The sequence below is a fragment of the Toxorhynchites rutilus genome, chromosome 1, assembly GCF_029784135.1.
Source record: "Toxorhynchites rutilus septentrionalis strain SRP chromosome 1, ASM2978413v1, whole genome shotgun sequence".
In the NCBI taxonomy this organism is placed as follows: domain Eukaryota; kingdom Metazoa; phylum Arthropoda; class Insecta; order Diptera; family Culicidae; genus Toxorhynchites; species Toxorhynchites rutilus.
This window is the reverse complement of record NC_073744.1, coordinates 166,022,854-166,049,177: the sequence shown is the minus strand read 5'-3', so window position 1 is coordinate 166,049,177 and position 26,324 is coordinate 166,022,854. Positions and strand designations below refer to the sequence as shown.

Genomic DNA, 26,324 nt, shown 5'->3' with positions numbered 1-26,324 from the left:
ATACCGTCGCGGGCATCGGTACCGAATGTTGTTCACAACGGAGAGTTTTGGGCGCATCTTAACCATCACTAAGTAGTGGTCCGAGTCGATGTTAGCGCCTCGATAGGTTCTGACGTCAGTTATGTCCGAGAAATGTCGGCCGTCTATCAGAACATGGTCGATCTGAGATTCTGTTCGATTTGGTGACCTCCAGGTGTATTGGTGGAGGAATTTGTGTTGGAAGAAGGTACTGCGTACGGCCATATTCTTAGAGGTGGCGAAATCGATGAGTCTTATGCCGTTTTCATTTGTTAACTGGTGTGCACTGTACATACCTATTACAGGTTTGAACTCCTGCTCTTTACCGAGCTGGGTATTGAAGTCTTCGATGATGATCTTGATGTCATGTTTTGGGCAGCGTTCGTATTCGCGTTCCAGCTGCGCGTAGAATTCGTCTTTGTCATCGTCGGGACTTGTAAGGTGAAGGCTGTGCACGTTAATGATGCTGATGTTGAAGAATCGACCCTTAATCCTTAATCTGCACATTCTTGGGTTGATTGGCCACCAACCAATCACTCGCATCTGTATATTGCCCAACGCGATGAAAGCTGTACCTAGCTCGTGAGTGTTGCCGTAGCTCTGGTAGATGGTATGACCATCGCGAAATGTTCGTACTGTAGATCTTCCTGCAGCGCTACGATGTCAAACTTGCGGTTTTTCAATAGTTCGGAAAGCACACGAGTGCTTCCGATGAAATTGAGAGATCAACAATTCCACGTCCCGAGTTTCCAATCGTTAGTCCGTTTTCGTCACCTGGGTCTGTGTTGATTAGTCCGGTTCAAATCTTCTTGTGTATCGTTCGTTGCTTGGTGTTTTAGTGGTGCGGCGTGCAAGGCCAGCGACCAACCCCATCATCCCGCAGGAGGACCATCGTGATACTGCTGCTTTACGTCCCGAGTACCACCAAGACTGGGCAAAGACGCTTATAGCGGTGTCAATTCGCTTAAAGGAGCTGTTTCCGGGTTTTTGTGGCTTTTCTTGGGGACTGGCAATGCCCAATGCTCATCCCACCACGCCCTAGACAGTTCCCCTTTACCAGTGCAAGCCAGAAATACGATCTATGACGATAGAATTTCTGACCCGAACGGGAATCGAACCCGAAGTCCCCATCTTGGCAAGCGCAACGCTTACCACTAATATTCGTTCATGAATTTTATTTAAAAATGTGTTTATTTCTTCCTTATATTTAACACTTTATTTGCACCATGTCACATGCCGTTTCTCTTAATTTTGTATTTGCTTATAAAGAGCCGAATATCCGACTCTCCGGTCAAACCACTATCCGTTTCATCACTAATAAATATACGGATTGGATTGTTGTAGGATTGTTCTTGATCAGTATTTCCGATTCAAAAAATCGGTGAACTTCGTTGATTAAAATAAATAAAAACAGCAAGAAAAACAAAAGGTTTGATAATTCATTTGTCCGGTTTATTACTTACAACATTTCATTTTGTCTAGGGCTAATTACATTCTGCGCAATTTTCTCACATCACATCACTTTGATTAATGCTTAATAGATACATTGAAATAATATTTGTAGAAAGTACACACACTGTGTGCATTACACAACAACTAGACCAGATTACCCTTAACTAGAGCTAATCTACCATCCCATCCACTCGCTCAATCTCTGGGATTTTTCTTGTCCTTTTTCTTTCGCTTCTTCTGCTTCTCGTCGCCATGCGGTTCCTGCTTTTTGCCGATACAAACTCGGCAGTACCAATCCTCGTTGGAATCGGGCGGAACTTGAATGCCAACGCAAACCCAGTGATACCACGCATCGCACCCATCGCAACCGATCATAGGCGTTCCGTCGTCCACACGGCCACAGGCCGGACAAATCCACACCACGTTCCCTTCGGCATCCTTCACATTGCTCGGGGTGTTCAGCGGTGCGGGTATCGTGACGCCCAGGCTCGACGTGACAGAACCGTGAGATTTGGATGATTTGGGCTCTTTCGGTGGCTTCTTGGAGGAATGTGGCGTCGAGTCTGGGTTAGTGGCCGCGGGGGCACTCGCAGCGGTAACGTTCGCAGCTGGTCCTGCCAGCGGTGACGGTTTCGGTTGGGAGACCGACGGAGGGTTGCTTGTAGTTGGATTGACCGAGAAAAGATCGATACTGTCCGGGAGGGGTTGTATACCACGGGGTCGTGGTTTCGACGATTGCTCCGCACTAAAGTCAAGCTTCCCGGAAGTTTTACCCGGATGATCCGTCGACTTGGGTAGCTTCGTACCGTCCTCTTCCTTGGATTTGCCCTTGGTGCTGGGTGTCTTCAGTTTCGGGGGTCTCGTCACTAGGGCTGATATTCGTGCCAGCTCCGGCGAAGCTTCCCGCTTGATTTCGACCGGCTCTATCCGACTTGCAGCAGTCTCTGCCGGACTACTAACGACAGGGACAATATCCGGCGTGCCGGATCGGGGAGAGGGTGTCGCGTTCGAACCGAGCCTCAGCATCAACTTCGGCACGGAAGCCGACGATCCGTCACTGTTATCCCGCTGATCAGAGCCGGTGACAGTATTGTTGCTTGTCGTCACAGCCGATCCGCCTCCATTGCTCGAAGTGTGCGGATCCCCGAATCCAAAGTTGAACGGACCAAGATCGAGCGCTGCGGCTGCCGCCCGTTCCTTCTCCTTTCGCTTCTCCTTTTTAAGCTTCTCTTTCTTCTTCTCCTTCTTTTCCTTGCGTCGAATTTGGTCCATCAGGGCGGCCTCATCTGCAGCAGCACTCGCTCCACCGTGCGAACCTACGTCCGAGTTGGTTTCCATGCCGTCTGGATGCATCGAATGAGATGATCTAAAATGGCAAAAAAAGTCATGTTGTTAGCAATATTTTATTTTCTCTTTTGACCGATGCTATTGACAGACCAACGTTATTCGCCAGATTGTCATGCATTGCATAAACATAGCCAGCTAGGCAAACCATCCATTGTTGAATTACCTTCTACACGGTTTAGGATGGTTGAATAATGAATCAGAATCGATGTAGGGTAAATGATCTTGGTTTGTCCAGTCGAAAATATGATCATGGTTTGTCCACTTTTTTGAATGCTCTAATTCAGCGCTCCTGTGTCAAATAAGGCCTTCGAATGTTTCGAAACATATAAATGAAATTGCCTTTTACATGATTTATAGTAGTTTGATAGTATATTTTTACGAAATCACATGTTTTAAAGGATTATAAAATACACCTTATATTTGTGTCAATGCGCCCCTCATTCGAGCTAACTTTTAATCGATCACCAGATGATTATTTGGCACGTATTCAGACCTTTTCTGGATTACAACACTTATAAATATTGTAAACATCATGCTTGCTCACCATTTGTATCGGATTTACATAGCTAAACCATTAAATTAACGCATTTTGATGAACTCAATTCTGATCATGAGTTGTCCAATTCAATAATGTTGTTTTGTCCACATGATTTCTATGGCAACCGCTTGGCACGCTGCAGTTTGTTTATGTTGGTTTATAGTGTGCTTCGCGCATAGCATAAGTATGGTTTTTCTGTGTTGATTGTGTTGAGGTGAACACTTCTAAAATGCCCAAGAAAAGGCAAGATTCTGAAGAAAGCCTGAATTATGAATGAATCAATATGATGACAGTAAACTCAAGCAATGATAAATGCAACATCTAATTGTGAATTCGAATGTTTTCATTCAAAAATGGAGATTTCTAAAACCGGACAAACCATTATCATTTTTTTGGGCAAACCATGATCAGAGGTGGTCAAACCATGATCATAATTCTTCTTTAAGGAAAATCGTTGAAAAAACATAAAAATTTGAATAATTTCAACACCTTATGGTAGTATTAGCAACTAGAGACTTGGGGCTTTTCAACAAACCCAAACTCGTATCGATTATGTGTGATTTTCATGAAGAAAAATCGATTTGCATTTACTAGTTGCGTAAAAACACCCCAAATTGGTCAAACCAAGATCATTTACCCTACGCATGAAGTTAGCAAAGCACAACAGCAAAAGTTAACCTATTTATTAACAACCGGCAAATTTTTTTCTACACATAAAAACATTGGTGATATTTGAAAATGGTGTTACCGAGAAAAAACTTTTGATGCCAATTGTCTTAAAATTGTATGACACTCTCGACGTATGACACTTCGAGACATTTGGTCGGTGTTAAGTCGGACCGGACCATGTGACATTATTATGATTTCGAGAAAAACGTACTTGATGTTCAGAGCTCTGCAATTTCCAAAGCATCTATCTTTTTCGTTCAATATTGTTCTCAGAGATGTTAGCTACTCTCTGGTAATAGTTTGACACATGACACAGTTATTTGCATGCCTATACGTACATGGTCCACTCTGATTGAACCAAATGAAGCATTTTTTATTTGGTTCACGAAATATAAAAAAAAACAAACAAAAAACAGAAACAATCAAATGAACAGAATGCCACAATTAACAAAAAAAAATAGAGGAACAGAATGCGAAGTCAAAAATTTTAAATGATTTTTGGTATGCTGTAACTTCGTGAAAAATTAACGCATATCGATGGGATGCATATCATTTTGAAGCTACAACTTTCAGGTATTAGAATATTTTTCGTACATATTTTTATCTTGGTGCGTGTAGGTGTAGAGGGCAACAATATCGGGAAGAAAAATCGATTTTTCTTTTTTTTTTCAATAATATTCTGGACTAACACAATTTTTTGCCAACCAACTCAACAGCAAAGTTCATAGTGTCTAAAGATAATTTTATATTATAATGGTAAGTTTTGATGAGAATATCTGAAAATTCATAGGAATTAGTTTAAATTAGAGTCAGAACAACGTACTTCTAGAAGGTAAATAACGCCAAGAAAAAAAATTCATACAAATTTTAGTAATTTAAAACTGGCTTAGGGCCAACTAATCTGATAGAGAAAAGTTGGCCTCACACAAACTAATGTCGTATCCAGATGTCGACACCAATCCGCCGTCAACGCGAATATGAAACGTTCACAGATGTTTAGGGAATACACTAGGCTAAAAATTTGCCTGGAAACGTTAGAACTTACTGCGATATTTGCAGAACTACAGTTGATTTTGTAAAGCACTATGAAAATCTTGTTTTTGACCCTTTTTTGAAATCAATGCAAAAAAATTAAATCATTTTTTTTTCGTCAAAGTAACAAAATGTCCTTGTGCAGAATTTATTAGAGATTTTTCAAAACTGCCTTTCGATTTACGATGCGATGGTTGTTCATTGAATTATTCATCATCAAAGACGAAGCGGTAATTTTTCTTTCAAACTGAAATATCTCGGTGTGGGAAGGTGGTACAGGAACGTTCTTGGAACAAAAAAAATTATAAGAGTGTCCAAGATACGACCGCATTGTTGACGTAGAACTACGCTGTAATTTTATATAAGTTGCTCATTTATACCTTCGGATATTATTCTATATTGCTGTGAAATTTTAGAAGCAACTTATAGTAGAATAATCTCCGAAATTGTTTTTTTCATTGTAGAATCAGTTGACGGTAATTGATTGATGATTCATTCTTGCCCTCGCAAAACAATCGTATGTCGCAATTTATTTCATGTCAATGCATTGAAAATTTACCTCGAACGCTATTCCGGTGGCCTTTTTCGCAATTGAGATAGACTCGGTTACAGTCGATTAAATATATGTTGCACCAGATCCATTATTCCACATCTCATAACTACATCAATATATCTTTGGCACCGCATGGAAACAACAACAATGACAACACATGCAAGTATCAAATATCATGCTACATGTTATTTAATATTGCCTCAAAGAAATCGCACCTCTAGGCATCGCATGCCAAACAAGCGTTCGCCATAGAATGCATACAGAGCCATGCATTGGTGGCTTGAAACTACTAGAAATATAAACACTTCTCATCATTTTGCGCTATTCTCAAAAGAAACGCTCCTGTTAATATTACTGGCCTCGAAAAAAGTTGCATTACTTTCTCATGCTCGAGAGAAGCACACCTTAGTGGAGGAAGTTTTGCTACTGGCAAGCGAAACCTAATCACATATAAAATTCAATAACGACATTTACTTTCTTGGTGACTGAACACGCGAAATAAACTCTTTTTGTAAATAACAACCTCGAAAACAGTAGCAATGCTTCATTATGATCAATATTAGCGCAAATGCAATCCTAGTTGAAGGCAGGTTTGCGATTGGCACGCGAACTCAAATAACTTATAACATTCTAGTAAGACATTCAAGATGCTTGGTATTCCCCAAACAATTGTTTGGCGCCCAACCTTAACGCCTGCTTCGCCATAACGTCAGTTTAATGCATTGATACATTCTCAAAGGCACCAACAAAGCCCTTATGATGACAGAAAACAAACAATGTTAATGATTTTGGTAGCTGCCTGGGTAACGGCGTTTGCATTTTCGACCGACGCGCCGAAATCGCCTACTTCGCTGTTGTTCGATGCGGCGTCACACTCGCGAAGGCTCGTTTCTGTACGAGCGCTTTTCACTGCACCAACATCGCGTGCATCATCAGATGACGCTTGCCTCGAAATTTTATTGTCCCTGGCAATGTGTTCGTTTTTTGCAGGGTTCGAGCCTGTCTTCCTCTTCTTCTTGCTCATCATACACTACGCGAAGCGTCCAATTTTTGACGCGGAAAGGAAACACACGATACGAATAACGCGAAAAAGGAATAGAAAAACCCAATGGCGATATCCAAGTTGGATTACCACTGATGGGGTCCAAACTTAGATCGAAACGCAGCGAAAGCAAAGAGAACTGCATTGCTCAACAGTCCAATGCCGAATGAAAGTTTGCCTCAGCGAGATCCACTGTTTATACTCTAGGCAAGTATTCCCCTTCATTCTTCTACTTTTCCTTTGTTCACGGAGACTTTTAATCCTACGATTTCCCCTCCGTTGGTCATCGATAAGTTGCTCGTTATTGACAGCTCTGTTCGGGAAAGCACACAAATGGACAGAACAAATGTATGGGAAAATGGAAACGCTTAAAGTTTTCATGAATTTTAACCATTTACAAACCAGGGGATTCTAATGTATAACATATTAAACAAATCTTACGGGATTTCCGATTCGTTTAATATGTAAATCGTCAAAATCCGTTCGCGGCAAAAACAGTTATTAACGTTAACTTTATTTCATAAAAACGTGACCTGTTTTCTGATTTGTCACCCTTAATGAAAGACGTAGTTCTACGTCAAAAAGAGCTGATTGATTAGGTTATATGGATTTGCTGCTCAGTTGGTTCGCAAGAAATTGTGTCAGTCCAGAATATTCTTGAAAAAACAAAGAAAAATTGATTTTTCACTTCTTCTTGATATTATTGCCTACTACACCTACACACACCAAGATAAAAATATGTACGTAAAATATTCTAATACCTGAAAGTTGTAGCTTCAAAATGATGCGCCTCCCATCGATATGCATTGATTTTTCACGAAGATACAGCATGCGAAAAAAAAATTAAAATTTCCGACTTCGCACTCTGTTCCTCTAATTTTTCTGTCGAGTGTATTTCATGCTGAAATGCTGAAGAACAGCATTTTTCATTGATTCAGTGGTAATCCAACTTGGATATCGCCATTTGGTTTTTCTATTCCTTTTTCGCGTTCATTCAGAGTGGACCAAGTTTATTTTTTAATATACTCAGAATGTGCACATTTTACACTAACGGGTTCGAACGCATTTCAACAAGGTACGTATTAGCTTCAAGAAAAAGTTTTGTTGGTTTGAATTCGGCGCTTGGAAATTGTTTAAATTCAATATGCAAACGGTGGACACATAGTCCATTTTGTCTACACATGTACATGGTCCGCTCTGACTGCATACTATGAAGGGTTTTCGTTGATCAATCATAACAATTTCGATCAATTATTCCTGTTGTATGCGTGATTTTCCAAATCTGATAAATGTGGTATTACGTAATGGTTAACCAAATGTAATCAATAACTCGAAATTTTCAATTTTGCGACTTGGTCTCCTCTGACTTAACACCGACCATTTGACATAAAAAAAATTTATGATGTACCCACACCAAAAAACTCAAACTTTGACCGATTGGCACCACCATACTTTTAGTCCGATTGAGCTGATATTTTGCATATTTTTGATATTTTGATGTTTTGCTGGTATACCATTGTGTTTTTTCGAGGCGAACATTTTGTATGGGGTAACTTTGAAATTTTAAGGTCGATTTATCCCATACAATCTATTGTCTAAGGTACACTGCTCTTATTTATTAGTTTATTCATATCTTTTCGTTGCAAATTCGATCAGTCATTACCAAAATGAACATGGCTGGAACAAGGATACCCATATTTCTTCTTGTTTCTTACTCCACCCAACAGATTTCATTTACTATTTTGCGATGAATAAAATAAACGCCGATCAGAAACGCATGCAAAATGATAGGTCGAAAACAGCACACGCAGCGCTGCACTTTTTCATCCTATTCCTATTGACAAAAATGTTAGTCAACTGTTGACTGACGGAGTACGATGCAACACCATGCCTGTTACTGGACTTCGTTAATATGCTTTAACCGATCAAGTAGGCGGTAACATTGTCAGTAACGAATTGATGATTGTCGCAGATTGCATTTTATCTTCATCGAGCAAAGCTTCGGTTTTCGTTCCAATTGCTATTTCGTGTATTTATTGGAGTAAATGCTATGTCAAACATGCGATAACGTGCGAGCGATAGCAAATCATTTAGGCAACAGAATAAACATTTGACCAAAGCTTGAGCAATCTCTACACGCTGAAATAATGAAGAAATTTCTCTCTTCGTTGAATTTTCTGCCCGATATCCAAATTCGCGTGTTTGAAAGTTCGTTCAGACTCATTTATATTCTTTGTTCCCCTCAAGTCTCAGCATTTTATATGAGAATGGTGTTCAAATAGCTCAACGTAAACAAATGCACCCTGATAAATGTATGTTCCATTACATCATGTGACATGGTATTTCTCGTCTTGACGATCATAGTGCGCTGACTTGCGACATGCTTTGACCGTCGAAACACTCTGACAAACTATTTAGCCTTAAAGAGTGAAGAGTTTGTTTTGTCGTTTATGTTTTGTTGCACGTCGTTTGGTGGTAATGTTGCAGTGGTCGTCATAGTAGCCCAAATATACGCAGTGGCAGGTTCAGGAAAAGCATCAGTTCTCGAAACCACAGAAGAAGAACGGATAGTTGAATGGCTATTAAGCCAAAGCAAAAGCTGGACTCTCCGTGGGCACAAAGAGCGCGTTATGGATGAAAATCAACTCGTTCCAATCCATTCAAAAACGGTATACCGGGTTGTAAATAGATCAATGGGTTCATTAAACGGCATCCAGGAATATGCCCCCTTTGCGGTCGTTTGTCTGCTCTCAGCCACCTCAGCAAGGGAGTATACTAACCTTGTACTTTATGCATCAATATATCAGTTCACACTTTTCCTAAAAAAATTCAATGTTTAGTGAATCTGTTCACGAACCCAAATGATGCTCCTATGAATAATACTTAACAGTACTCAGTATAAACAAAATTTGTCACCAAAATTTGAGGAAAGGCTTGATCGAAATCTCCATCTATTGAGGCAAAGAGCATTGTTCTATAACCAACAGAATCATAAAAGACGGAAATCGCCAAACTAATTATTTTTGTGATACATACTCACATATTCTGCGTATAATCCCATAAAGCAATATATCGGTATTTTTTCAAGTAAAAATAATTCCGGTCGGAGGTCGTAGAATCGGGGCAACACCGCCAGTTGGATTTTTCGTTCTTATTTAGATTTTAGAGTAATATTTCAAAGCGGGATAGAGGCGAATATTATTTATGGTGTAAAAATTAAAATTACCGAAATTACCGGTTATCGATTGTAAAATTATAGGTAATTCGGTAATGGAAAATGACCCGGTATTACCGGTAAAACCGGTTGACAATCCCTAGTTTCGACGTCGTATAGAAATTTCACTAACATTATTTTCATTATAAAGAAATGGTTATATCTCGAGAACGGTTAGTCCTCGGATAAAACATTATACCGCCATTCCATGCCAAACCGATAGAGTGGTTCTCAGATTTTCGTCAAAATCATATCAAATTAAAGCCAATCACCTGGTCTTTTTTGAAAAAATACCATAACTGCAGAAAATTTTAATTCTGCTCTCGTTATTATTGATTGTATTCGTTTTTTATTGTTTTCATGGTCTCGGGACCAAAGACGCTATAGTTTTTTTAAATATTTTTTCTGGAAAGCTAAGGATTTCTCACGTAACATATCTCGAAACCAGGGAGGCGTTTTTTCGTTGTTGAGTAATGATTTTTCAAAGTTACCCGATTGTCCAAAAAATCATTTTTCCCTTTTTTCCCAAAAATGACTTTCTTCAAAAATTTATTACTTTTGAACTACTGGACCGATTCAGATGATCGACATATCGAATTAAAGCCTACTATTTTTTTTTAAATAACAAATTTGCCAATTAATTGGATTTTAATCACATGCATCCAGACTAGTCGCATAGAAATGTTGAACGAAAACTGAAAACATGTTAACTTTGAAAAATCATAACTTAAAAACGAAAAATAACACCTATCTAGTGTTCGGATATATAATGTGAAAAAACCTCAGCTTTCAGGGAAAAATATAAAACAAATATGGCGCTCATGGTTCCGAAACGATGTAAGTTATAAAAAACAAATATAATCAATAATTACGAAAATAAAATCCATTTTTATCCAGAGTGTAATATTTTTTCAAAAAAGACTAGCTAATTGGCTTTAATTTGGTATGTCGATCATCTTTTCATCTAAAAGATGAAAAGTTATGATTTTTTGTAGTGGAAAAAAATGGAAAAAAAAATAATTTTTTGGCCCATCGGTTAACTTTGAAAAATCATGACTCAAAAACGAAAAAAAAACACTTCCCTGGTTTCGAGATATGTTGTGTGAAAAATCCTCAGCTTTCCAGAAAAAAACATAAAAAAATATAGCGCCTTTGGTCCCGAAACTATGAAAACAATAAAAAACGAATACCATCAATAATAACGAGAGCAAAATCCATGTTTTCTGCAAGTATAGTGACCAGGTGATTGGCTTTAATTTGACATGTCGATCATCTGAATCGATCTAGTAGTTCAAAAGTTATGAATTTTTGATAAGTCATTTTTGGCAAAAATGCGAAAAAATGTTTTTTTTTTTGGACTACCCTAAAATGGAAATGGTCACCCAAACAAAACAATGAAAAAATACAAAACTATCACTTTTGACGGAAATCTGAGAACCACATCACCATATCGGTTTGGCATGGAATGGCTGTATATATAGTTTTTCATGTAGAATCGCGTTTTTAAAAAATAATGGTTTTGAATAAATTTAATTTTCGAGAAAAAATTTTTAACAGTACATTTGAAATTATATTTTTCCTAAATGGTTCATTTATTTTCTTACAACTTTGCCAAACATCATATTTTAATCGGACTTCTTGAGTTACTACTTATTAATAAAAAGTTCAATGTTTCTGCATACGCACTCATAAAAAATGGGTCGTAATTAAAACTGGTCATATGATAATGAAAATTGTGATTTTTGATAGCTTCCATCATTTGTACCAAATTTCAATAAAATCGAAGAGGGTCGCGTCAAAATTTACCGTCTTTCGGTTGATTTGGGGTGGAATTGCTCTATGTCTTGGCATCCCTTTTATTCCTTTGAGATACAACGAATTTTGTGAAGCACCTAAAAAAGGCATTAATATCGCCGGACGGCAAAAGAACAAAAACTGCTCAAGGAAACCATATTCTATTTGAAGAGGAGCGGTACGAGATCGTTCTATTAGGCAAGAATGGAGAAGTGTAATTTGCAGATATCAAAAAACTGTCAGCGTTATGAAGGCTCGGAATTATGGAAAACAAACGGAAACTTGACGTTGCACTTAACATATTAAGGACCGCAAATGAATCTGTAAGACATGTGCCTGGGACCGCACGTTTTGAGGCAAACTTGAACGCTTCATTTGTTCGTATTCCACGAGTGAGATCGTTTCCTTCGGTGTGAATGAGACGAAAGCCAGCCATCGGTAGGTTAGATTCTTGACAGACCAAGGATTCAACCATCAAGTGCAGAAATTCCGTGATCCATCCGTAACAGACGGAACGCGAAACACGAGAAAACTCGTGAGCGGTCCTTAATATGTTAACAAATGGACTGATGGACAGAACCACCAAAATTGACTGTGGTTGTTTTTCTATGCATCTTCAAGTATAAACAGAATTTAATTCTGTGAACGACACAAAAAAATGTACCAAGACCAAAATTAAAGCCAGAGGGTTTAGCAAACGCAAAGTTGTTTTGGACGGGACTGCGAGAGTAATAACAAAAAAAAAATCAATTGCTGTTAATGACTTTATCAATAACAATGTTAAGCTAATGCTAGTCTAAATTTAGTGGAATGCGTACATAGATAAGCGTGTATATATTCCGCCAACTAAATCGGAACACTTTAACAAACGAACTTTAAAAATAAAAACGAGATCAAACTTCAAACGATAATCCATCCATCCCCTCTACAGGCAAATTACACACACTTACTTTGGCCGTTCCCGGTCGCGATCCTTGCTCTTGTTTTTGTCCTTCTTGTCTTTCTTCTTCTTGATCTTGCCCTCCTTCAGCTTTTTGTCCTTCTTGTGTTCCCGGTTCTTGCGCTTCTCGGATTTGTCGGATTTCTTGCCGAGGCCGGGACCACCACCAGTGGTGGTGGTGGGATCCATCGGACCACCGGTGGTGCCGCCAATCATCGTCGTGACCGCCGTCGTCGTCGATTCGCTGTTGCTGTCCGAATCGGACCCGATCACAATGGTTTCGCCTGGTGTTATCGGGGGAACGTTTGGTGCTGCCGCGGCCAGCAGGTGATGCATCGGTTGCGTTTCCGGTGCCATCCCGGTGGTGAGCCCAGTTTGTGGTGGAATCAGTGGTGGCGCTGACGATGGTGTAGCCGGTGCGGATGGTCGTAGAGGTTCCTGCCTGATGTCCAGCGTCTGATGTCGAAACTCTGGCAACAGTGGGGCCATACCGGGGGAGGCGGATTGATGGGCATTCTGCGGCGGCACCCGAGACGGTGCCGCGGTGACCGATTTGGTGCACAGATTGAGAGATTGTTCCTGTGGCGGAACGACGGGTTGGTGGTTGAGGGGCGATTGGTCTTTGATCACCGCCCCGATTGCTGGGGATTGCTGTTTGCGGCCCGACGTTGGCGAAGGCGATCCTCCGACTGAGTCGATTTGCAGCGAGGGAGGCATCAGCGGGGCCACATTGCAGTTGCTTTTTTGCAGATCCAGCGGGGTGTGGGCCAATTTCGTTTCGGGATCAAGATTTTCGAAGCTCTCGGCAACCGGTGCTTTCGGTGGACGCGGATAACGAAGCAAATTACCGATGTCAAAGCGTGGTGGCATCGACGGCATCCCGAAGGGTCCGGTCGGCAGGAACGATGGCTGTCCCGGGAACGGATTGAAGAGAGGGTTATCGGGAATCAGCCCTGGTCCGGAGGGCAGCGGGAACATTCCGAACATCGGGTTGCGAATCTGTGAAGACAGAAACGATTGCGGCATCGTTTGATTCAACAGCTTGCTGTAAGAGGCCATCGCTTTCGGGAAGGATTTATCGTCCATCGATGGGGCGGATCCCACCGGCATCGACTGTTGCTGCTGGTGCTGCTGGATTTGCTGCAGCAGACTCAAATCGTCCATAATCTGGGCGTTTTTGTTTGCCTTTTTAGACGCCGTCTCCTTGGGCTGCCGCTGGCGCTGCCTTTTCTTCTTTTCCTCCTTCGCTGGGGGCAGATTGAAGTTGGGAAAATCGCCGAAAATTTGCCCCAACCCGACGGCGGGTAGCTTCCCGGAATCACTCATCCAGGAAGTAGACGAACTGGAACTCGACTGCAGCTTGATGTCCGGTGTTTTCGGTAAATTGGAGGGAGTTTTGGGTGGGGAAAATTCGCGAAACAACCCTCCCGCTCCAGTGCCCGAATGGTCGACGGAATTCATGCCCATGTTGAAGGACAGCTCCGACGAGGAGACCGCATCTTGGTAGGCGAAGACCGAGTTGGACTGCTGACCCTTGGGGGGACGCTTCTTGTTGCCCATTGGCGTTGTGGTGAGAAACTGTGGCTGATGGGGAGGACTTTTATCGTCGTCGATTACAATTATGGGCCCTTGGGTGGTGATGCCGGGAGATGTGGTGTCCTTTTTGGCCACCTTCTTGAAAATGTTCAGCTTGTGTTTATCCGGAGAGGGCGAATGCATCGGAGGGCCTCCTCCTCCGGAAGGGCCTGGTGCGGGCGTTATCTCCAAACTGGGATGGAGCTTCTGCAAGAGATCCAGCTGACTTTGGGCCGGACTATCGGGGAACTTGGGCTGCGGTGGGAGAGCCTGTTGTTGCTGCGGCGGGGGTGAAAATAATGACGGTTGAAAGAGTCCCGGAAGTGGCTTTTTGTTTGGTGTAAACATATCGATGATGTTCTGAGCGTTCAGGGGAGACGACTGGAATTGCTGCAGCTGCTCCATGTATTGTCGCTGAATATCCTTCTTCGTAAGCTTCTGGCGCTTCGGTTTGGGTGGTTTGGGTGGAGTGATTTGATGCATCTGCGAGGGAGGCTGAGGAAGCTGATGGGGAGAAAACAACCCGCCAATGTCCCCAGCTCCAGGACTCATAAGCATCGGAGGAGGGATCGCTGATTTTTTTGGTGTTTGTTGTTTCTTCTTTCGGGTCTTCTCCTTCTTGGGTTTTTCCATTGGTGGGGCAATGGGTAGGGGAGGTACTACGGGCTTCTCGAGTTCAATCGGCGGCAACAATGGTTCCGGTGGTTTCACATCCGGAACTGGCGTAGGAGGCTTTGGCGGAGGCTCAAACGCAACCGGCAAGGGTTTGATATCCTCAATCACACTGGAAACCGGTGGCTCTGCCACCGGAAGCGCTGCCACCGGAGTTGGCGGCCGGCTGGGAGTATCCTTCTCCCCGGAATCCTTCTTTTTATCCACTTTCTTCTCCCGCTTCTTCTCTTTCTCGGCTGGCTTCCGCTTCGTCTTCTTGCCAAACTTCTCGTCCATCCGGGAAACCGGCATCGCACTGATAGCTGGCGGCGGAGGTGGCGGAGGCGGTTTAGGTCTTTCCTCCGGAATCACCGGACACTTCGAGTCCGGCAGTTTACCTTCTCGCGCGGGCGAGATAAATCCCGATGTGGTCATTATAACGCTACTGATCTCCCGAGTGGGTCTCCCCTCTTCCGTTAGGTTCCTCGCTTTTTTAACATCCAAAGAACCACCCTCCGCACCCACATCCAGTGGCTTCTTGAACGTGACCACCTCTTCGTTCGCATTTGTATCCATCAGAGCAACCTCCTCCGCTCCTACCTCTTCCATTTTCTCCACGAAATCCCCGAATTCTGGCTTAACCTCCCTCAAAACATCGTCCTCCAACAGTGCCTGCGACTGTTGCTGATGATGGTTATAATGACGATGCTCCAAATGATGTTGCTGCTGCTGCTGCTGTTGCAGCAGCTGTCTGTTCACATCCTCCTGCTCCTCCTCCAAATCCACCAGCATCGGGGGCATATACTCGGGAATGTGGACCGGCCTCGTCAACACCTCCTTGCTGCCTGGCTTCATAAAATTCAGATGGGTAACCTTCGGAATAGGATACTTGGGCACCTCGAACATCGGCTCGATCGGATCCACAAACTGCACATACTCTCCCACTTCGCTGAGGTTCAAGCCTACCTCGCGGTAAGCCAGTGCCACATCATCCAGGTTCGGCTCGGTTCGATTGTACAGCTCCGAGTAGCGATGCGTCAGCCGGGTTATATCCTTCAAATACTGATCCAGGATATCGACCAGCAGCTCCAGCGGGGTCGACTGAATCGAGTGCCATCCGATGGTCTGGCATATCTGGGCCACGACCACCTTCAGCAGTTGATGGGTGTACTCCTGCGACATCTGAACAAAAAAGCCCCGGAATTAGAGAAAAATCAATTCCACAAATCAAATTCCCCAACTAATACCTCTTCGCGACGACGATTTGTTTATGTTTACGCAGCACTGTCTCCAAATACTAAACTGTCAAACTGTTTACATCACAGTGTTCGTTCGGGAAACCAATCGCAAAAGCAAGAGCGCTGCGAGTAGCGGTACCTACGGAAAAACAGCAGCACACCAATACACACGCACCCCGCGGTGCACTTTTGCTTTTGCTGCTCTCACAAGACGATCACTCATGGAAACACAAGCCACAGAATGGCAAAATTTTCACGCTAATTTTTCGCCACCATACCGCGCGGTTCGGGGTTTCACTACGCGTTCGCGTGATGCGACGACTTTCGAGCTGGCCAACGGTACCACTTTTGGGCGCTTTCGTGCGCGAAATTCCGATGAAATACAGCTGCTTACGGTGCGCGGCGATATCACTACTGCACGTAATCAAAATTGTCTTCTGCTCCATCAGCGCGCTGATGAGTCGCACTTTGGGACAAGGTACGCACAGGTTGGCAGGTGGGCGGGATTTTTAGAGGGTATGAGCCAAGGCAGTTGTATAAATGTATAACAGGTGAAGCAACATCATCACTTCAATAAGAAGGGGATTACGGTTTGTGGAGCAGGGGTTGTTTGTTTTGTTATTGTGGATTATAGTGGATGAACTGGATGAGAATGAAATTCTACAAAATCATCCCTTCTTTTTCACATAAATTCGCGAAAGCCGAACATAGTAGGCATCGTTCGAATAAGCGTCGTAGCAGTTTGTAAAAGGTCGCCGGCAAGAAGGTGGAGTTAACAGGTGGCTCGTAATTTACACTATTTAGAAAAGACGTATGAGGAATGGCAAGACGAAAAGTTTGGATTTGTTCATGTTATTACTTACGTTGATATGGTTACATTTGATTTCGTCGAAGGTATTTGAAGCAGTATAATAAATAAACAGTTGTCGTTGAAAATTGTAACCTAGTAACCTTTATGCATATGCTTCCGCCAGCTGGCTCGGCTAATGTGATTCAAGGAATGCTTTGATCGTGGTACCGACATGGTGCATAATTTGCAGCTTTGTTTTTTGTGCTGGTTCATAACGGCAATCAACCGTGCCGGCGAAACTGTAGTCAATGTTTAGTGTTGATTGGATACCATCTATGTAAATAAGTTCAAACTTACGGGATACGTCCGAACGGCAATTCTGACATTACGTTTTACCTTCCACTTCACTTATCTTGGTCGCCGGCAGCCTTCTGATGGTTTTCCTGTTCCTTCGACCGGGTAGAGATTTTCATCAGAGCTGTTTGTAAACAATACCGACAGCAATTCCAATATGACTGAAATTGCATTTCATATGATTGTTTCACCTGGTATTTATAGAGGCGCCTTGGTATGAGCTAGGGGTGATTTGAGGAATATTTGTTTCGGTTGAAAGCAATTATCATGGAATATTCAGTAAAAATCGATCAAACTTGAAAGTTTTTTAGTTTCGTATTAAAGAGAGAATTTTAAACTATATTTTAGTATAATTTTTATTGAATTGCATTTCAATTACATTTATTTGTATCTTTTGGCATTTTGTGGTTTCGTAGTACTAGATTAAATATCATTTCCGAAGATCTTGAACTCCAATATAGGTCGGACTCGATTATATATAGTCGACCATTTTTTTCAACAATTATTTTCAAATCCTATACATATTGTGCGTCTATTCCCTAAGGGCGATTACACATTATCCGGTTTCTGCCGGACCGGTTTCAAAAAGAGCCGCTGGGTTTGGACGTATAACCGGATAACAATGTGAAAGAGTCCTCGCACTACACAAAACCGTACATCATTCACATACACATACATGCATTTATTTATATAGTGGAATGACAGGTAAACATTGCAAATATTTCAGCTACATGCAGCTGATTGCATATGGAAAAACCTGAAACCACAACTGCTGCGGCAACCACGAGCCTTCCCAAATTTGTGTCCATTGGAGAGTACATTCGGCCGGGGTGTGGTACGCCAGGCCTCGCGTACACTACTCGCACATCAGAGCGGTGTTCTTATGATAAATAAACATGAAAAACCTACTGGATAAAAAACATGGCTGTAATAAACAGTATTACAAAAAAAACTCCAGTTGCGGTGTACTTATCCACAAGCTAAGCTCTTTTATTTCCAAACATACACAACTAGCATGATTTATTTCACACGCTCTGTTGCCACATATTTTTTCAACAGTCTCAGAAATACGGTTAGAGAAAAGTGTACAATTTGATGAACCAATAATTATATCATTTCGTAACAAGCTGGGGGGGGGGGCTACTTAATTATATGTGGTATGTGTTCAGTTCCTGTGATTATCCTTAGAATTTACCTACGAGAGAATATATGCTTATTCATCCATTCTAGACTGTCTATTTTATTCCACCATTGCAGTAATAATTCTTACGATTAAAATTACATAGTAATTTTCCTTCAAACACTATCTCACTATCTCTTCGTCCAGAAACGTGCTCAGCATACATATGTCGCAATTCCTGGTGCACGTACTCCTGGAGCAAGGGCAGCTTCTCGAACGCATTTCGCTTCAACGCACAGCTGTTATTAAGCGGATCGTGGGCGATGAATGACGAATCAGAAATACCAACAACTGGGTGATTTCGCTCTATCTGAACCGATACTTTTGTGTCGGACAGGGGAACATAGATCGTGTTCCGGGTCAGGTCGAACTGTGTGGAATACCGTATAAGAATTAAAAGAGAGAACTATTTTGGTGTGTTTAATTGAACAAAAACTGACCTTCACATTTAGCTGGATGAAGTCGCTCAAAATTTTGCCCTTGATGAACCAATTGGAAATTTGTTTCACATCCTTGATCTCGATCAATACTGATTTAGAATAAGGGAAGTTGTCTGTGAACAAAACAAAAACAGAGGTTAATCAAGAACTAGATAAATTTGTCGAAAGACACTACCCACCGTTAATAACACAATCCATGGCAATATACTCCATGATGCCCTCGTGCGCCTGTGACCATTGCTTCGCTTTGATCAGAAAGGTTCATTACTTAACTTGTTCCATAGCAGCGAAATAAAAATTTCGGCATCCATATCACTTGCGACTTCTGAATTGACTCAAACAAACAAACGTCAATACCACACACATACTAATACATGAGAGGAAAAATTGCCTGAATTGTACTAATACTAACAGACATGACAAACAACTGTCAAATCGCGTTGGGCGTTATGCTCCGCTTTTGGGAAATGATAGTGATAATGGATTTTCAGGTGCAATAAACACATATATAAAATAAAAAATTATGAATGAAAATTAACTTTTTCTTATAAAATATGTTTTTATGTAATAGAGTAGCACGTTTTTTGCAAGAGAGGAAAAACCCCGGAACAATAATTATGTTTGATAGTGATTTTATATTACAATATTGAGTTTTAGTGAAAATATCAAGAAAATTATACAGAAATGATTAAGCAAGAATCAGTACCGCGGGTTATAAGAAATAAAATAAGTAATGAAATAAATTTTCATTAAAAATTTAAACAACTCAAAACTGTTTTAAGGTCTAATAATCTTATAGAGAATGATTTGCCTCCCCAAACTGATGTCTCCACCAGACGTCGACACTATACTACTTTCATCGCGTATAATACTTGTCCGGTCGCCGGACATTGTAGTCGCAGTAGACGGCTGCATCACGGCGCCGTAAAGAGGTTGGTACGGTCGAAATTTGCCATTTGGGTTTCAGACCGGTCCGGCAAAAACCGGATAATGTGTAATCGCCCTAACTGGACACGACGATTAGAAATAGTCGCACTTCAAACGGTCGTAAAAAAGTCGCGTTTGCATTTGACAGATAAATCTGTTATATGTGACAAATCATATTATCGTGTTTACTTATGTTTTTGCAAGCAAGTATTTTCGAGAAATTTAAGTGATGGATAACAGCACGCAAAATCCAATTCTTAAAAACGTTCAGCATCGTCGGGCTAATATAAACACAAAATATCATTGTCCATACGGCTACTACTTCCTGGGATTATCACGATTATCACGCAAAGTGTAAATCAACCATTAGTTTCTAGAACGTATTTTATGAACGAGAAGGTATAATAAGACTAATAAGCAAACGACAGAGTGCACCCGTGGCCGAGTGGTTAGCGTCTCACATTATCATGCCGGGTGTTCGGGTTCGATTCCCGTTCTGGCCGGGGGATTTCGGATTTCGTCAAAGAAATTTCCTTCGACTTGCACTGTGGTCATGCGTATTCAAGAGCTTGCCTCTCGGAATACATTCAAGGCGTGTTATTTGGCTTAAGAAATCTCGACCAAGTATTAATAAATGACGCTAGTTAATGCATACGTTGAGACGGCAAAAGTTCCACAAGGGAACGTTAACGCCATTCAAGAAGAAGAAGAAGCAAACGACAGAGCTTTTCCGAAAGTTTGATGTGGACAAACGAACCTGGCTGATGAACCTGGTTCTATACTACATGCATATCAAATGACTTCGAAACCCTTGGACGGAAACTACGGCCAGACTATCCAGATAAAGTTTCAATGTGGATGATGGATGGTGCTTGTATACATTGTGATGCGAATATTATAAAATTCCTCTCTTCTGAGTGCTGTTCAACGCACACTTATCAAAATTACCTTAAATGGCTGCACGAAATTATTTCCAAAATGCTGTTATACTTTTGGCGATAAATTCAATTAATCGTCTATGTACTAAAAGCTACAAAAATGATCAATGTTTTCTTTATTTTATTCATCAAATAAATCCGTGCAAGAAAATCGGTACTAAAATTAGTGATTAATATCGTTGAGTTCTTGTATCTGTGCATGAACATAGGAAGCTTTCATAACGAGGGAGTCAGTTCGTTCATACAAAGTATCGTTAGATGACAAAATACTCTCGATAATATTATAAGCCAATTGTAGACTATGATATGTCGCTTGAAGTTGGTTTCCTTCCGAGAGTGACACTGTTAGGTACAGGTGAAGGTATTGATCCGGCGGAACTTCTGTCATGACCTTTGAACGCATATCTCCCGGTCTGAAAAAAATGAAAGAGTCTTGGTATCACTGGTTTCTTTAGTATCCAAGTTAGATAGTAGTGGTATGTTATATTTTCTTACTATTTTGTTTTTCTCGGTTTTTTCATAGCCGTTTTTATCATGTCCTGACTACAGGAACTTCAATTTACGAAAACCAGCATCTTCACCAAGAAACTTGCTCGGAATATCATCCGTCTTCTGGAATGCTATAAATATTTTTTATTACAAAAAAATACAGGAAAATTATTGTAGTCCAACCGCAAAATTACATATCGAACCTTTTTTTTAACACTATTTCACCAGTTAATTTATTTATAGTTTGTTTTAATTTACGTTTTGACATTTGGAACAAAGTTGAGGGGTGATCAATATGGATTTTCCATGGATTTAACCACCCCTCGTGAAAAGCGACGATTTGAACAGGTAGCTGAAATGACCTCAGAATCCGACAGTCAAGTAAATTCACAATAATCAAATCTCAAGAAAAGACTTTTTCATTCATGTATGGATGTCAAACATTAATAGAAAAATAGCTTTTTTGTGATTCGATTATGTATTAGATTCGAAAATTAACATTGAAAGTGAAATTGTGATTATATATAATCGAGTCCGACCTGTGTTATTGAAAAAAATTAAAATCATTAAAATCATTTTTGATAATTGAAGAGTTTACGTTAGATTTACGACCAGATGGCACAGCGTGTAAAATGATGATGTTTTGTTTTTTTTTTTGTATGAAATTCGTTGAAAATTTTCAGAAAAATCAGAATTTTTCTTCAAATTTCCATGTTTTAAGAATTGTTTCTGTGCTGAAAAGGTTAGAAAATTAATAATGAGATAAAATCACGACCGAATCGCGCTTTTATGCATCAGAAACATAATCACTTTTGTTGTTCTTAGCTCTAATGAGCCGATGCAGCTTTGCGTTAATTCGTTGTCAATATCAAGTGATGAACAATGGTAAATATACAGCGAGGGAAGATTCTATAGTGAATATTTAAAAGAAATAAAAAAAAATGTAAAGAATGTGGACTCGGTAGCAAATTGAGTAGTACTATATAGCTGTTCTATGTATAGTTGTCCTATGTTCCAAAATCAGCAACTGAGAAAAACGCAATCAATGTTTTGTCTACCAGAAGGTTCAAACATTTCCGTTTAGCAATATACCGGGTTTTTTATAAGCACTGAACTATTGTTTAATGAAATAAAACAAGATTCTTTCACTTGAATCAATTAAGCTTGATTACGGGATGACAAGTTATGGGCAAAACCGCATCGAAATTCGTTCAACAACACTCATCCACAGATAAAACTCACCCTTTTATTCTCCGTTTATAGCTCACTTTATTTGAGACAGAAATCATTCACCTATCATCTTCGCAAAGTTCATTTTCGAGTTAAACGGAAAAATACTGTCTCGATTTCGCACATCTATTCTGAGAAAATTTTGCATTCTCTCTTTTGCCTCTCGGGATGACGGGATGATAGAAAAAATTGGAAACTTTTGCATGTGCCAGCGAGTGTCTCTGTAACATCAATCGTTTTTCACTCAAACAGCAATCATTGAGCCTCGATCGCAGCAGTAAAATATAGGTAGATAGTTGAAATCGAGTTGTGCACTATTGCAATTGCTGCCATACAAATGAAACACAAATTTCAGCATAACTCGAGAAGTAATCAAACAAACGGAACCAAATTCAGCGTGTGGAGGTTTTAGGTTTCAACAAATGTTTCTATGGTGGACAGACACACCTCATCCCTCTCTAAGGGGGCTGCCATACAAAAGAAACACAAGTTTCTGCATTACTCGAGAATGAATCAAGCAAATGAACCCAAATTTGGGATGTGGAGGTTTTAGGATTCAATAAATGATTCTATGTTGGATAGACACTCCTCCCTCCTCTCTAAAGGGGGTGCTGCCATACAAATGAAACACAAATTTCAGCATAACTCGATAATTAATCAAAAAACGGAACCAAATTCAGCATGTGAAGGTTTTAGTCTGCAATAAATGTTTCTATGGCGGAGAAACACATCTCCCCCCTCTCTAAGGGGGACTGCCATACAAATGAAACACAAATTTTAGAATAACTCGAGAATTATTCAAGCAAACTAACCCAAATTTGTGTTCCATTGGCCGAGTGGTTAGCGTCATAACTAACATGCCGGGTGTTCGGGGGAATTTTTCGTCAAAGAAATTTCCTCCGACTTGCACTGTGATCACGCTTATTCTAGAGCTTGCCACTCAGAATGCATTCAAGGCGTGTTATTTGGCATAGAAATCTCAACTAAATACTAATAAAAATGACGCAAGTAATACTACGTTGAGACGACGAAGTTCCTCTAGGAACGTTAGTGCCATTGAAGAAGAAGAACCCAAATTTGGGATGTGGAGGTTTGAGGGGAAATAAATGCTTCTATGTTGGATAGACATTCTTCCCCATTTCTAAGGTGGGGGAGGAAAAATAAATTTTGGGCGAGATGAAGTTTGCCGGGTCGGCTAGTAGCATAAAAAAGTGAACACAATTGGTGCCGTACTAAGTAGCATCGGTAAGTAGTATATGGTAGATCACTTGTGTATCACACAGTGGTGTGATCGCAGTGATTGATCTGCAACTTCTTTTGAAAAATATGTATCTCATCGTTATCAGGCATTCGTTAACAAGGTATATACGTGTTCTGTTATTTTTTTTTTTCATTTGTTTGAGAATTAGCTTGTTTTTTTTCAAACCAGAAGTGAGTACATTAGCCCGATCGAAAGTGTGACATAAAATTCTTGTACTTGAACCGATTCATTTATCATGGATCTACAAAAAATACATAGATAAATCATAGATTATGGATAAAAAAATCGTATTATGCAAGAAAGTGAAAATTGTCAGAATGTAACATGTAACACAACTATGTCTAGAATGGCAGAATAGACCTTATATGAACAATTTTATGTGTAATGAAATCAAGATATTGTATTTTCAAATAATAACGTGGACTAACATAAATTCCAAACCGTATTATTTGACTTTGAGTAAACTACCAAAGTCATAGACGGACAGAGAGGAATGACATACCAAAGAGTTCGCATATTTGAATGTTTTTGTTTCTTATTTGAGCTATAAATAGTTCAATCTTCTGCGTACAAGGGTATTGATCAAAAATATTGAGTGCTAACATATTGGTATTCTTCAGGGGCAACTTTTTAACAGACGACAACCAGACCATATTGTGTGATATTTTTACACTTTGATTTCATTCAAATTTAGCCCAATATAGCAATTAGGATTATTGGAGAGATTGTTAGTTAACCAGATGGAACACATAATCAAAAGTTTAAACTTTATAATGGACCATGTTAATTGCAGGCATGATAAATATTCAAAAGAAATAATCGTTTTCAATGGTTTCGTTCAGCAGAAAACATTGAAATTCAAATGTCAGTGATGGCTTCATACATAGCTGACTGTGTTTGCCCTATCGCACTTGAAAATGCTGAAAAGTGTTTGAATGACGGTGGATTCAGATGAAGGGTTTAAACCCGGTAGTCATTGCTGCATTTGGAAACATGACATTTTGCGTAGTTCGTTCACACTTGGTCAAAGAGAAAGCGTAAAGAAGAGTGAGAAGCCAGTTGTCAGGTCTCGTTTCAGGTTCAGTCCATCACGCTTCCGAAATTACATATTTGTCGTACTTTCATATTTTTCATACTCCTGTAACTCATTAACTTCATGTGTCGTGCCGTAGACCAACTTCTCTATTTGGGAGTTGTTTCTGCCTGTTGACGTAATACTACTTCTATCTTTAAAGACGCTAAATCAGAAAACGTTTTAATAAAATAGTTTTAACTCTTGTTGCTTCGATCGATTTGCGTATCAAATGAAACTCTTATATTGATTTGATATGCTACGCATAACGATTAGTTCAAGCATTATATATCAATGATGATGCATAAAACTTGCACTGGCCGAGAGAATAAAGAGATGTCATTTGCGATTTCTATCCCAGTCTCACTCTAGCTAATGAGCAGTTAACAGTTTTTCTTAAAACTAATAGAAAGAAACGCGAGTTGATAGCTCGTTCACTGCTTTCTCTGGCTTTGATCATCGCATCGAAACCTCGCCAGAACACGAATCATCAAAAACTGGATCAAGCTGGATGATGATGTTCTATAAAATTTCGCCCAGAAGTTTGGCAACGTGAAGCACACGGAAACGAGTGGCGTACCGGGCTCATGGGTGATTTCTTTACAATACGGTCAAGACCGTTACCGCCATTCGGGAGCACTTCGGCAATGGATGAAGTGCAACTCGTAAACGCTACACAACCGGCCTTGAAAGGTTTTGATAGTTACGAAAATATTATATTTTGAGTAGAATGCAAAATAATGGAGAACGTGAAAAGACTAAATGTAGTGAAGCAAACAATAGTAGACTACAGAATTATTTGGTTTATGCTTCTATTCTCGTTCGCATCTGCTGCGAAATATTAGCAGAGGTAGGTTGGTTGTTGTTTGTTTCAAAAAAGTTTGTTCGATGCACTAACATCGTTTCAGTTTCACAGCTTGTTCTGGTAATGCCCAGAAAGGATTTGTCCATATTAATAAAAACCGTTTTTTTTTTCTATAATAATTTCACCTAAAACTCATATTTTACATCACTTAATTTTACATAACATACGGAGACTGAACACGTAAATTGAATGAAATGGTTTCGTGGTCCTACATCAACGACCCAGCAAACATTAAATCGTATAATTTTGCACGTGCCAAGTCTTACAAGAAATCCGAATAAATCATAATCGCATATAATATCAATCAAAGTATGTATCATGTATATTTGAAATCGCATAAAATGTAAAAACTCGATTTTATATACCATTATCAAATTAAGTCGCATATCGGTATAATAAACATCAATTTTATGATGTACATTGTCGTAAAATATATTTAATCCGCATCATATGCGTATATTACGCTGATGCAGTTTGTGTGTCGTATAAGCGTATAATTTAAATCGATTCAGTACTGTAGTAATTCGTGTTGCATGCTGAAGAAAATCATGAAACAGTAAATCATATTAGATCCTAATAAAGGGCATATTACATCATATTGAAATGTCAATGAAATGCTGATGCACTCGAAAGTTTTAACCGCTGTTGAATTAAATATCAGATAGCCGCGCGAGATAGCTGGTGGATGATAATCCAGACGACCGGAGTTCGAACC

General features: G+C 40.2%; 2 protein-coding genes across 2 annotated transcripts; both read right to left on the bottom strand.

Moving 5' to 3' along the window:
- Nucleotides 1-1,448: 1,448 nt before the first annotated feature.
- LOC129761825 (nascent polypeptide-associated complex subunit alpha, muscle-specific form) lies at nucleotides 1,449-16,521 on the bottom strand. The gene is made up of 3 exons (XM_055759611.1): nucleotides 16,073-16,521; nucleotides 12,610-16,007; nucleotides 1,449-2,836 (listed from the first exon to the last, which is right to left on the bottom strand). Exons 2-3 carry the CDS (start codon nucleotides 16,005-16,007, stop codon nucleotides 1,666-1,668), a joined length of 4,569 nt encoding a protein of 1,522 aa, XP_055615586.1. The 5' UTR covers nucleotides 16,073-16,521; the 3' UTR covers nucleotides 1,449-1,665.
- A 1,655-nt stretch (nucleotides 16,522-18,176) lies between these two features.
- Nucleotides 18,177-19,246, bottom strand: LOC129763495 (uncharacterized). The gene is made up of 3 exons (XM_055762619.1): nucleotides 19,007-19,246; nucleotides 18,828-18,940; nucleotides 18,177-18,757 (listed from the first exon to the last, which is right to left on the bottom strand). The coding sequence occupies exons 1-3, from the start codon at nucleotides 19,038-19,040 to the stop codon at nucleotides 18,443-18,445; spliced, it is 462 nt and encodes a 153-aa protein (XP_055618594.1). The 5' UTR covers nucleotides 19,041-19,246; the 3' UTR covers nucleotides 18,177-18,442.
- Between the last annotated feature and the right edge of the window lie 7,078 nt (nucleotides 19,247-26,324).

What these genes read in the sequence shown, in the direction of transcription:
- LOC129761825 (XM_055759611.1), bottom strand. Translation starts at nt 16,007, where the DNA reads ATGTCGCAGGAGTACACCCATCAACTGCTGAAGGTGGTCGTGGCCCAG. An exon ending in CGCGACCGGGAACGGCCAAA is followed by an intron (nt 2,837 to 12,609) that starts GTAAGTGTGTGT and finishes TTGCCATTTTAG; the next exon opens with ATCATCTCATTCGATGCATC.
- LOC129763495 (XM_055762619.1), bottom strand. Translation starts at nt 19,040, where the DNA reads ATGGAGTATATTGCCATGGATTGTGTTATTAACG. An exon ending in CATGGATTGTGTTATTAACG is followed by an intron (nt 18,941 to 19,006) that starts GTGGGTAGTGTC and finishes TTTTGTTCACAG; the next exon opens with ACAACTTCCCTTATTCTAAA. An exon ending in TCATCCAGCTAAATGTGAAG is followed by an intron (nt 18,758 to 18,827) that starts GTCAGTTTTTGT and finishes TATTCCACACAG; the next exon opens with TTCGACCTGACCCGGAACAC.